The sequence below is a fragment of the Astatotilapia calliptera genome, chromosome 13 (genome assembly GCF_964374335.1).
Source record: "Astatotilapia calliptera chromosome 13, fAstCal68.1, whole genome shotgun sequence".
Taxonomy (NCBI): Eukaryota; Metazoa; Chordata; class Actinopteri; order Cichliformes; family Cichlidae; genus Astatotilapia; species Astatotilapia calliptera.
In genome coordinates, this window is record NC_137434.1 from 13865982 (window position 1) to 13879112 (window position 13131).

The window sequence follows — 13131 nt, forward strand, 5'->3', positions numbered from 1 at the left end:
CATTATAGGCATCTACTGTGAAGTCAACATAGACGAGTGCACGTCCTCTCCCTGCCTGCACAATGCCACTTGTGTTGACCTAGTTCATGCCTACGGATGTCTCTGTATGTCTGGCTTTGCAGGTCAGTGAATGCACTTTATGTGAATACTTCTGTAATGTGTGATGTGACATCCTATACATATATTTATTTTGCATAATGTGTGAATAGTTTTCCAGTACAAATAAACAGAGAAGCAATAAAACTTCACAAAAATGGGGGTTGTGGACGTGAACATGTCTCTGAGGTTGAACAAGTACTAAATCTGCAACAGATCTTGGGCTATGAAGCACTGTACTGTACGTTTATGCTAGCAGTTTATAGTTCAGACTCGCACTAACATGTGAACATGAATCTACAGCCATAGTCATTCCTCTGCTTTGTTGTATTTAGGTGTAAAATGGTCATGGTTATTTAGGAGCAATTAGTAGAGCGGTGTTACGTTTGCACTCATCTTATCCTGTAGTGCTTTTTGCTTTACATGTGGTGCTACGATGCTCACTGTTTATAGTGCAAAGTTGACTGTAGATTAAACCACAGGTAAGACTCCCAAACTTAAAGGTCAACGACAACAATGGCTTTTGAACTGTTTCCTAGCAATTTGCTAATAATTCTCACAGTGCAGACCCAAAAATAGAAGTGGTGCAGTGCTCAATCCTGTGAAATCTTACACGCACAAAGGAGGTGATTTCTCTTCTTTCTAAAATTCTTAAGGATTATGCATTTAAAACTTTTTTCTTTTTGCATGTTGACAAATGATATGTAAAATAGAAAGAGGATGTTCTTGCTGCTCCAGCTACGTTGCTGCAGCACAGCAGGAAACCCTTTATGGTATTATAGCTCTGTTTAGCACTTCTTTCATTCTCTGTGTGTAGCATTAAGGTCCGCAATATCCCCTCCCCACAAAGAATGCCAAAAGTACATGTTGTTTATCCACATTCAATTTGCTTTTCTTCGTCAGGTGAAAGATTGATGTAAAGTAACAGCAAGAACATGCGGTACAGCATAGATAATAATACAGAAAAGGTCATTTTTAATTGGTTGAATTACTGAATGTTTACGTCGATCACTCTTCGGCATAGCATATTTATCAAGTTGTGTTCTTTCCCGTCAAAGGTACAACATGTGAACTCGACATTGACGAGTGTGCTTCATCTCCCTGCAAGAATGGAGCCACTTGCATTGACCAGCCTGGTAATTACTTCTGCCAGTGTGTGGCTCCATTTAAAGGTAATGAGCACTGAGAGAATGGGGACAAAAAGCAAAGTTAATTAAATTCACATACTATTATTTTCACCTGTCTGAACTAACTTCACATGTCTCAACAAAATTAGTAAGTCTTTATTCTTAATCTGTAGTTAAATAAAGAACTCTTGAATAACTAGGCAGGTATAAGCCACAGTTGATGCTTCTCCCAGCCATGTGACATCTTTATTCTCACATGTCCTAAAACTCTTTAACTTGGTGTTTTTTAAACCCTAACCACAATATAATAGCTAGTGCAAATAAATATGAGAAAACAGTGAAATAGGGCATGACCATGACACTTTAGGCTTACTGTTGTGTTTTATGTCAGTGCCACGCCACCTGCCTAAAGTAAACTAATAACTGTTTTAACTTCATAATAATAATAACTTGTTATTATCCAAATGGCTCTAGATAGTTTACACAACATTTATAAACCATTTTCAAATATTAGATACAACTTTACATTAACTTTATAATCATTTTAATATGTGTTTACTGAAAAGTTATTGGGAAAAATTAAGAATTACAATTTCATTGTCCAGTAAAGAAACAAACAAAAAACTAAACTGAATCAAATGAAAACAAAACTAGAGTAAGTCTTTTTTTTTTTTTCTTCTTTTCCCGAATTCTGAGAAAAAAGTCAGAATTCTGACTTTAATCCCAGAATTCTGACTTTTTTCTCAGAATTTGGACTTTTTTCGTTGTTCTCATGACAATGACAATAAAGTTTCTGATTCTGATTCTGATTCTGATTTTTCTCAGAATTCTGACTTTTTCATCAAAAAAATTTTTTTTTCAGAATTCTGAGAAAAAAGTCAGAATTCTGACTTTAATCCCAGAATTCTGACTTTTTTCTCAGATTTTTTTTCCAGTGGCCCTAATCCTCTTCAGTACTAAAGAGCCCAGAGCCTGGGTTCTAATAATTTCTTATGTTTTTTTTTTTTTTTTTTTTACGTTATGTTTTACACAGAATTCTTCATAATTTTGTAATTATAGTGTGTTATGGTTTTATGTAATTTTTTGTTATAATTTTGTTTGTGTATTGTGAATGCAAAAGTCCAACAAAGAAACAAGGGTTGAAAATTAGAAATAGCTGTAACTCTACATGCAGCACATCAGTTAACTATGTTAAACTGCATTGTTAATTTTTGACATATAAAAAGTGACAGACCACATATTCCAAACCATTGGAATTAACATCAGCATAGAAACTGTGCTGAGCTTCATGGCATGGGTTTACATGACGGCCTAGTACTTTTATCCATGACTGGTTGTCAGATGCATTACTTTATCACGGTGAATTCATTTACTCAGTCATTTCATTTTCTCAAATAAATCAATAAATATGTTAAAAAGTAATTTTCACATTTTATTATTGATACTATATCCCCACATAAATGAATAAGAAAAGATGAGATAATTTTATCAGCATAATGATGAAAAAAAAACTTTTTTATGTTGCGTTTTGGCACAGCTGGGTTTAAATCCCATTCTGGTAAATATTTTAGTTTTTAATATATTATTAATCCACATGCTGGTCTTATAAGAGATGCACTGCTGACTGTGCGTGATACATTTCTAAAACTGGGATTTCTCCAAAACACAAAACAGTAAAACTTTATTATGTTTGATGGCAAAAAGAAAAAAAAAGAGAAAACATTTACTTAGCCAGACTCTTTTTAGCAATTCATCCTAAAAAATCAGGCAGCCAGTTGAGAAGGACCTCAGTAAAACCCAACAACCACTTTGACAGATCTAATGAGCTCATTGGCTGTGAGATCATCGTAGAAGGACAACAGTCAGGGCAGTATTTCACAAATTTGGGATTTACAGCAGAGTCATCAGAAGAAAATGACTTTAAAAAAGGCACTTCAATGACATACTGACAACATAAGCAGAAACATTCAGAGCTCTGAAAATGAAAGTGTTCTAGTGTGATTCAAAGAACTGTAGAAAGTAATGTCAAAAACAAGTGATTACCCTTGTAACACCACTTCAGTGTACAGTGTGGTAGTGGCCACTCTGCATCTCCAGTGTGCATCAGTGTGCAAAGCTACTTCTTTATACTATGACAGAAATAATTATACAGTTCATGAAGTCAAACGCTAAAGCCATTTCTGGGAGTATTTCTCAGAGGGTGAATGATTAACTCGCTTTATATCTGAGGATTTCAAGTGATTCAGTGTATCAAGAAAGCCATGGCTTTGTGGAGCTTTAATTTCACCCACTTGTACCGTACAACAAATATATCAGTGAAAAGTTGTACTACTGTTTACCAAATGATAACTAACTGAGAAGCTGTCACAGTAGAAGTACCATTTATCTGTAAATGAAAATATATGTAGTGTGTATATATTGTTTTTTGTTTTATATGTCTGAAACAAATAAAGATACAATACAATACAATACAATTTATTAGAAGCATTTGTAATATCAAAATCAATATTTTCACCACATTTATGTTAAAATAGCCATAACTACACTTCAGATTCTTTCATAATTCACGGATCAACCAGCTAACCAGCTGCTAGCTCAGCCAAAGTGCTTCTTATATATTATTTGGTATAAGAAACCATTTGGACTCAGCAGTTTCCTGACAAATAAGAAACTGATTCGACTACAACTTCACTCATTTCCTTCATGTGATTGTTTTACAGAAACGATCTCAGTAGGATGCACCACCACTGTGCTTTGTCTATTTTTGCATGTTTTGCAACATTTGAAGATTGTTATCATCTGCACTGATCTGGTTAATTTTCTGCACTGCTTTTTATAATTATGTTATTTTACTTTCTGTAGGCTCAGGAGAGATTAGCCTTATGCACAATCTATCTGAAGTGATTTTTATCCACTTTCATTTTTCTGCCTAGTTCTATCAGTTTTCATAATCAAAGCTGTTGTTAAGTTGCTCAAACATGATGCAAATGGCAGTATTCAATAGCACATTAGCAATGACATTGAGGGTTAAGTAGCCAGATGTGTGCTTTTATCACTAGTTTTAAATCAGCATGGAGCATTGTTGCATTGAATGAGGAAATTTTGTGCAAAACTCATTTTGTATGAGTACAAATATATATATATATTACATAATACTACATAACATTTTTTTTTTTAAAAAACCAAATTTTATATTTATATTTATATATATATATATATAAATATAAATATAAATAAATAAAAAATTTGGTTTTTAAAAAAAATATGTTATGTAGTATTGTAACAGCTTGAATGTTCGTAGAGTTAACATAATGTTCGTTACTTTACATGTCAATAAAAAAGAATGCAACACACCATATAAAACTCAACTCAAAATCAAATGTGCTGCCATTTTAAAATATTAGCTTATTTTAAATTTGATCAAAAGGTTAGAAAAGTACGTGGAGGAACATTATCCAATAAATTAGGTCAGTAACCTGATTGCGTATAAAAAGAGAGGCAGAGTTTCTAAGATATAAAGACACTCAGGGGTTTACTACTCTATAAAAAACTGTCTACAAGTTGTGGAAAATTTTCAAAATAATTTTCAGCCTTATTAATATCGCATCATCTACAGTATAAGGTGTCACTGAACTATTCTTCTTAAATTAGTAAATTTCCTTAGATTAACATTTGGTGTGTGTTCTCAATTCTATTGTAGGTTCAAGGAAACATATAATAGAGGTGTACACTTTAAATCTTGAGATCAATTCTTGCACTGTGTTTTTAACCAAGATTCTTGTCTTCTGGATTCTGTATTTATTTCTTTGCCTCTCCTCAGGTCATAATTGTGAGTTCTTACCCTGTGAGGCCAGTAATCCCTGCGAGAATGGAGCAGTATGTGTGGAAGAGTTGGATCAGGACCATTTCCCTTTAGGTTTCCGCTGTCGCTGTCGCCGTGGCTTCACTGGTCCCCGCTGTGAAATCAATGTAGATGAGTGCAGCTCCAGCCCCTGTCTTCATGGCTTCTGCTATGATGGTACGAAACAGCTTACGTCTTCCCAACATTTTCATGACATACACTCATGACGGAAGCAAAGCTGCATGCGTGTATTTAGACATTAAAATGCCATTTATGTGTCTAATTTGATTTTGTTCACTTGGAGTGTGATAGGTAGTTTTCAGTTGCTTCACCATTGTAGATATTGTGGTTAGAATCATTCATCTGAAGAGAGGAGCTGGACATTTTTTACTGGAGTGCACTTGATTAGTTTCTTAATATAATGTGTCAGAGAAGATCAGTCATCGATGTTGCGCTACAATTTGAATAATGGATATTAAATGACTTTGAATGAATGGTTTTGAATGGTTACTCCCGTGCATTTCATCTCTAGCCCAAGTATTTAAAAAAATATCTGATCATTAGAAAAGTGCTGAAAAGTAATAAATTCGAAATAATTATCAGTCAATGAATCTTGCTTTGTTTATGTTATACTGTGAATTTGCATGATTTTGTCATAAATTTAGTTTAGTTTTGAAAAAGCATCAAAATATTTGTTTCTTCCACCCTTCCTGGCGTTCTTGAAAACTGCCAGCTCTCCAGTCCAGTTTTGAACTGGCTTATGCTTTTTCTAAAATAGTGATGGCAGTGGATCACTGTCCTCTCAGTGCTACAGTAGCCTCCACAAGCTGTCTTGGCCAATTTTGAGCGCAGCCAGTTCACCTTAGGTTAGTGAAGGTGGATTCTTGGACCTATTGGCCAGTGCTCAGTCGCAGCCAGCCAGCCAGCCACAAGGGACAGCACTGCATAGCCACAGTGGCAGTGATGAGTAATGCTGCTGCCACCGAGGACTTACAGCATTTAATGAGAGTAATAGCATCTACACGCACCAAGACAGAGTGACAGCATAGATTACGTGGTAAATCTTTGGGATAATGAAGAATCCAGGGACCCTGACTGGGGAAGTAATAAATTCACTCCTGTAAGAACTGCAATTACCTCTGTCACTGGCTGCCTGTACCAGTGTTGTGTTGGAGAAACAGAATGATGCATCCTTGGTTAAAATCATTAATAAATAAAGAGAGGAAGGAATGGATTATTAGCCATGGGAAATTCTAACTTCTGATGGAAGAAATTGCCGCATTTGTAGCTTCTGAATTAAGAATAGCACTGAAATTGGTCCTCTCCCTCTGTTGCGCTCTTTCAATTTCAATTCAATTTCAATTTTATTTCTATAGCACATTTAAAAGTCACAAGTACAACAAAGTGCTTCACAAACGAACCATACTTGCAATTTACAACAGGAGAAAACAGTTATCAAAGAATAAAATTATAAAATAATAATATAAGAACAGACATGAATCAGGGAAAATTAAGCTAAGTAGTTTGAAAAGCGAGCTTAAACAGATGGGTTTTTAACCGAGATTTAAAAGATTGGATAGTTTCCGACACACGGACATCAACCGGTAGGCTGTTCCAGAGTTTTGGTGCAGCGAAAGCAAAGGCCCGATCCCCCTTCGTCTTTAATCGAGACATTGGTTGCATTAGAAGCCCCTGATTAGAGGATCTGAGTGCCCTTGTAGGGATATATAGATTAAGAAGGTCAATCAAATAACTGGGTGCCAAGTTATTTAATATTTTAAAAGTATATAAAAGAATTTTAAAAACAATACGGTATTTGACAGGAAGCCAGTGGAGGTCAGCTAGAATGGGAGTAATATGATCCTGTCTTCTAGCGCCGCTTAAAAGGCGTGCTGCGGCATTCTGGACTAATTGTAGGCGTTGAATAAGAGAGAGTTGGAGGCCTAAGTAAAGAGAATTACAGTAGTCCAGTCTAGAGGTTATAAAAGCATGAATGAGCCTTTCAAGGTCTTTATGTCGTAGGTAAGGCATTGCCTTCGAAATTTGGCGTAGTTGGTAGAAGCTGGTTTTTACCACTGCAGCCACTTGCTTATCTAATTTGAGGGAGCTGTCCAGCATTACTCCGAGATTTCTGACAGTGGGTGATAAGTGGCTGGCATAGGAACCTAAAGTCTCCGAAAGCTGTTTCAACGGCATGTGGCTACCAAAGACGATAATTTCTGTTTTGTTTTCATTGAGGGTGAGCGAATTATGCAGTAGCCCCATCATTCAGCGTGTTGCAAGTATGTTGAGAGTGTTGCAACAAATGACAAGACTTTCAGGCTTTCAGTGAGCAGAAATATGGTGAGACAAGGAAAGCACCTGGCAAGAAGAGGACTGAATGGCCATCGCAGACAGGTTCATTTAAAGCTGGTTAGAGTGTAAAGCTGTCAGACTAAGGCAGTTTGGACTTTGCCAGCAACAGGTCTTACTGATACAGCCTAAGTCATTTATTTAATGGTCATACCCTTTAAAAATAGAATCACAGTGGCCATTGTGTAGTCATTTATGCTCATAATCAGCACTTACCTGTGTAGAGATGTAGGACCCACAGAGATTTGAGTGAATTAATTTATGATGCAAGGTACTGTAACTATGCTCCGGCTTTTCCTTTAGTTGTAGATGGCTTTTACTGCCTTTGCAGTCCCGGTTATGCTGGGCTCAGATGTGAGAAAGACATTGATGACTGCGTGAACAGTTTGTGCAGCACCAACTCAGTATGTAAGGACCTCCATCTGGTAAGTTGAAACATTTTTCCAAGGCAGTATAATGGAGTGATGTTATAGCCTATGCTTCAGAATTGCCCAGTCCTGTAAATCGCCACAGTTGGTAACTCTCCATAAAATATTGATAGACATGAATCACATTAGTTACTGTATATTACCTTTGATGGCTGCTGTGCATTCGGTGTTTTAAAACATTTCTTTTGCAGTAAATATTAACAAGTGTGCAGTAACTCGAACATTGGCACATTATTAAAAACGAATAAATTACATTGGCATGACTTTGTGCTCCAGAGCAGCTCGCCAGTTATCTGGTTTACAGGTCCAGCATGATTCATATTGTTTTGGGTGTCTGGGGGGAAAATAAGGTAGGGAACTGTTAATATCTTATGTCCCATAGATGGCCATTATTATTTATATCTCATAATAGAAAAATTATGCCAATTACAGTGTCCCACTTATGCCTTGTAGCCAATGTACCATAATAACCAAAGGATTACCAAAGTATCCCTAGAAGGAAAACACTAATTTGTAATGATAGCGTCTCTGTTTTTAACCAATGTTGTTTTAGATCGTGTGTCCAAAACAACACATATACCTGATAATTAGTAATTATTTAAAAAAGCTTCATCTTTATGTTTAAAGTGTAAGTCATAATAAACATAGAAATATTCAATAGGTTTTTCTTTATTTATATTTTTGATAGCCATTTAATAACTTTACAGTGTCTAAGCACATCTATAGCACGCTATATTCCCCATTAAAGACCTCCACGTCCTGGTTATGCAACACATGGGCAGGCTTGACGGGAAATAAAAAATGCTTATGTCAGAAGTTAAGTTTAACAAAAAAAAAGCAGAACTTTTAAAACTTGTGTCTTGAAGGCACAACTCTATTCTTGTACTTATTCAAATGTTTTTTAAGCCAATAACATTGATATGTTGCAGCTGCGGAAAGGCCTTGGGAACCGCATGCTGCTCACTAACTGTGCAATGAGTACCAGGAGCCTTTTTCCAACAGCTGCTTTTTTGCTAACAGATTGCAGTAGTAAAACAGATGTGTCATAGATAAAGTCCATATATTTAGCCTTTTTTCCCCCCTCTGGTAACTTATGATGTGTGTAGTCGAGTTTTAAAAAAGGCTTACATTAGAGTAGTGATGTTAAGATAGAGGAGAACACTTTGTAATTACAAATTAATTTTTATAAAGTTTCTGTACCAAATTTAATTCTCATGAAATCAGTATTAAGATTTGCAGAGCTAAGTTTTAAGATTATAACATGACTTTCCTTTTTTGTAGCTTATCAGTAATGGTTGTGTTCTATCCAGCCGGTATAAAGAAATAAAAGTCATCCATCATTAAAATTTTAAAGTCAGTCAACATATTCTACTAATAATTTTATCTGGCTCTTTTTGATGTAGTTTATAAGGAACTAATGGAAGCCTATTGTGGTGCAAAAGCTGGTTAAAACACTGTAGTGTAATTTTCATTTTCTGGGATAAACTAAACTTCAAGTCCAAAGACAAAAGGACACCGTGTAAGAAGACGATGGGATCTGATAAGAGGAATATAATGAAATTTCCACAGGTATTTTTTTAGTCACCGTGTTTTACCGTTACATTTTTCTCGGTTCATTATTCAAATAGGGCCGTTTTTTGGAAACCCCATCACATAGTCTTGTTTACAGTGCAGCTATTTCTCTCTCTGAACATTGTGTCCCACAGAGCTTTACCTTATTTTGGAGAATTGCAGTCCCTGAAGGTGACTTAGCAGCAAAAATGAGATTATGTTCTATTGCCAGGGGTAAGGAATTGGAGTCTCCTGGAGGCATCTAATTTATCATGAGATGACGGCATTTTCCCCCACCACCATAAGGCCTACAGTGTACAAATTATATCAGACAAAGTTTAACGGCTCCCCTTCAGTGTATGAAATAAATATTAGCATGCATTCAACCGCAAGTACCCGGGACCTTTCGACAGAGGGTTGGCAATGATAAATCCCAAACAACCTTTGACCATATGACTACGTTCATAACGTATGCAAAGAGGAATTTAAATTAAGATGGCTTCTTGGAAAGTAATGGAAGAAAAACATTAATCTGTCTTGCAGCAATTCATTATTTTAGCGCCGATTGCAGTGATGAAATAAAGGACGAGTGGTCCACATACTGTTTTGAATGGAGGAAAGGCAAGAAAATAAAAGATTAGCAATGTTTGAGCTTTGTATAAAACGTTTTTTGAATTTAAAGTACTAACAACACATTTACTGGCTCCAGAATAAAAAAAAAACAACCTGACAAAACGAAATCCAACGTGTTTTACATGTTTGCTTGGCTGTGAAAATATCCCTCAAAGAATATGCGGTGGTAATGCTGTACGCTTCATAAAGGTTTTGTATCATCGTATCTTGAATGTGATGGAAAAAAACAGGCTTGCATACTGTCCAGAGGGTGGGTGGTAGGAGGAATACATCAGCACGGTAATGTGGAAATGTAAGACAAGCATGACTCTTCCTCACTTTAAACAGATTTCCACAGGAAAGCTTTTTGTGTGTGTGTGTGTGAGTAGGAGGTTTTATTCCGCAATGTTTTCAAGAACATTGAGATGAATTAAATCAAGTATATTAAGCATTGCAACATTTGTTTTTTAAAATGCAACCAATATAAATAACGAAACAAACGAGTGGCAAAATGCCCTGTCTGCTCCGTAACAACTTAATTAACAGTCCCTGCATGTGAGATGTGCCTACTGCTCTCCTAAATATTCGATTCTAACCACCTAAAATACTAACTCTACATAGTGCAGATGTGAAATGTGACTACTTTCCAGTGTTAATCTAATATTGTTTCCCTTTTTCTTGTATCGCAGAGTTATGAGTGTGTGTGTCGTTCTGGCTGGGAGGGGGAGTACTGCCAACAAGAAATTGATGAATGTTTATCACAACCCTGCAAAAACAACGCCACCTGCACAGACCTTCTCAACAGCTACAAGTAGGTGTGCGAGCTGGCTCGAGGGCAGCGTCCTCGCGAGGTGCATCAGTCACTTAAGAAATGCGGGGAAAAAAGAAGCCGTTCAGAGATAGCAATATGTCCTTCCACTGGCACCGGAGATAATGAATTGCAGATGGCAGGTAAAACAAATGAGTCAATCAATGGCTCACAGCATGAAAAGGTTTCAGGGGATCTGTGACTCATTGGAGGAAAAAGCTGGTGTATCTGCTTCGGCTAATGCCCGCTCTCACTGGGGAGACATAAAAATGCTTCAGGTAGAAAAGTTGGGGGATGGAAAGAAATGCAAGGTGGAGTGGTTGTAGTGCCCGGGTACTCACTGCCACCAAGTGGAGTATTCACCTGCCTTAAGAGCAGATACTTGAGATTTACATACACTGTGGTTGGCTCTCGGTTTCTCTGTCTCCATCTGTCTCTCTTTCTGTCTAGAACGCATACATTTCCATTAAATTCCCACTCAGCACTCTAACCTCTTGTGTCCTGCATTCAGCTGTCCAGAATTAAAAGCTGCCAGTAGTGCAGTTAAACAGTAAAATTCGTACTTTCTCTAACAGAGATCCAGGAGATCAGTGTGGAGAACGCGTGCACTGTAACACTGAGGTTTTGTGTAGAAGAGTGTGTTTTGTGGGTAATTTAAATTATCATTAAAAAAAAAAAAAAAGCAAGCTATTCAGGAGTTTGTCTGCAGCAACTCCCAGAACATCTGCTGAATGCATTTTTAGCATAATTGTCCCAAAGAGTATGACTGCCATAGCCTTTAGAACATTTTAAAAAGTGTTTATTCATTTATGATTCATTTAGATTTATGGCAAAATAACCTCTACTGTGTAACATCTCTCTGGTGTATGTAAGGTGTTTGTGCTCACGAGGCTGGACAGGTGTGGACTGTACAGAGGATGTGAATGAGTGCGATTCTGGCCCTTGTCTAAATGGAGCTCGGTGTCAGGAGTCAGACATACCTGGGGAGTTCTCCTGCACCTGTCCCCCCTTCTTCAGTGGCCCCTTGTGCAACCAGCCTTATGACCCGTGTGACCCCCTCCACAATCCCTGCCTACACAACTCCACCTGCCTGACACGCTCCAATGGAACAGCTTCCTGCAGATGCCCAGCTGGTGAGTGAACTCGGCGCCGCAGCCTCGTACTCGTGGTGTTTTTATTTTCGACTTATTTCCCAGCATAATCGTAGAATTTTGTTCAACAGAATTGTTTAAAACTTGAGGGATTTAAAAATTACAAACAGCATAATTTCATTGGAATAGAAAGAAAGTAGCACTATCCATTTGAAAATCGTCGTTTTATCCTCCCTCTGAAATGTGCTTTTCCTCAAAGTTGCTGTAAAAGAAAGGTTTAATGTCTTTGTGTGCATGAATAAAATGGTAAAATGTGCTCCTGATACCTAAAAAATGTGCCATAAAGAAAACATCCACAGGTGATTTAAAATAAGAGACATACTTTTTGCTGTAATATGGAGAAGAATATAAGTGAAATATGGCGGGTTTTCGCTATTATATGGGTTAAAAGGAGTGTTAGACATAATGAAAGTTAGTCAGAGGTACAATTTGCATTTCTAGAGTTTTTCATGCTCCACTTTAATTTTTGCATAAGAAATGGTCAACAAACCCAGACATTGGTGTCTTTTGCTTGCTTTTCTCCTCATTGCATTAATACTAAATTAAACTGAATACTTATTTAGCAGTAAATCTGTGTATCAGTGCCAGCTGAGTCATCATAATGCATACTATATTCTAAGGTAAAGACCCTACAGACACATGGGGAATCAGCAGGTACTACCACTCTTTAATATGATTATTATTTATAAAAACATTACTGTATACAAGACACATAATCTTTTAGCAAGACCCAGTTAGTCTAATGCAAGTTCATGAGCACCTAAAAAAAATTTGGACATTTTAATGAAATCAGTGAACCACTTTGGTCTGTTTTATATGCATAATACATATTCTACATCACAATCTTTTATTCTTTTTTGTTTGTTTGTTTTGAACTCTAATCAATACACAATCACAAATTGGGAAATTGTCAGGGATAAATTACATCTTTTGTGCAATTTAAGAGTATATCTGTAAAGTTATTTAATCATTATTCACTGTCATCGTCATTATGTTTCTGGACTTTCTACCATTGCCTATGATTGGGCGATAAATTGGTGCATCCCTACTAATTGTAGCAGCAGGAACAGTAGATGCTTGGCTAAAGACAGATGCTAATTCTGAACGTCTTGAATTCACGCATGCATCCAAATGTCTTAGAAATTACTCGTTACTGATAATGCAA

At 36.6% G+C, this 13131-nt stretch overlaps 1 protein-coding gene across 1 annotated transcript in view; it reads left to right on the top strand.

Annotated features, from left to right (window-relative positions):
* The window catches only part of eys (EGF-like photoreceptor maintenance factor), a 178577-nt gene that overhangs the window by 47426 nt on the left and 118020 nt on the right, over positions 1 to 13131 (top strand). The window contains exons 20-25 of the mRNA XM_080288105.1: positions 9 to 122; positions 1155 to 1268; positions 5044 to 5241; positions 7720 to 7841; positions 10697 to 10818; positions 11689 to 11948. Coding sequence (XP_080144231.1) covers positions 9 to 122; positions 1155 to 1268; positions 5044 to 5241; positions 7720 to 7841; positions 10697 to 10818; positions 11689 to 11948 — 930 coding nt within the window. The remainder of the gene's footprint in view (positions 1 to 8; positions 123 to 1154; positions 1269 to 5043; positions 5242 to 7719; positions 7842 to 10696; positions 10819 to 11688; positions 11949 to 13131) is intronic.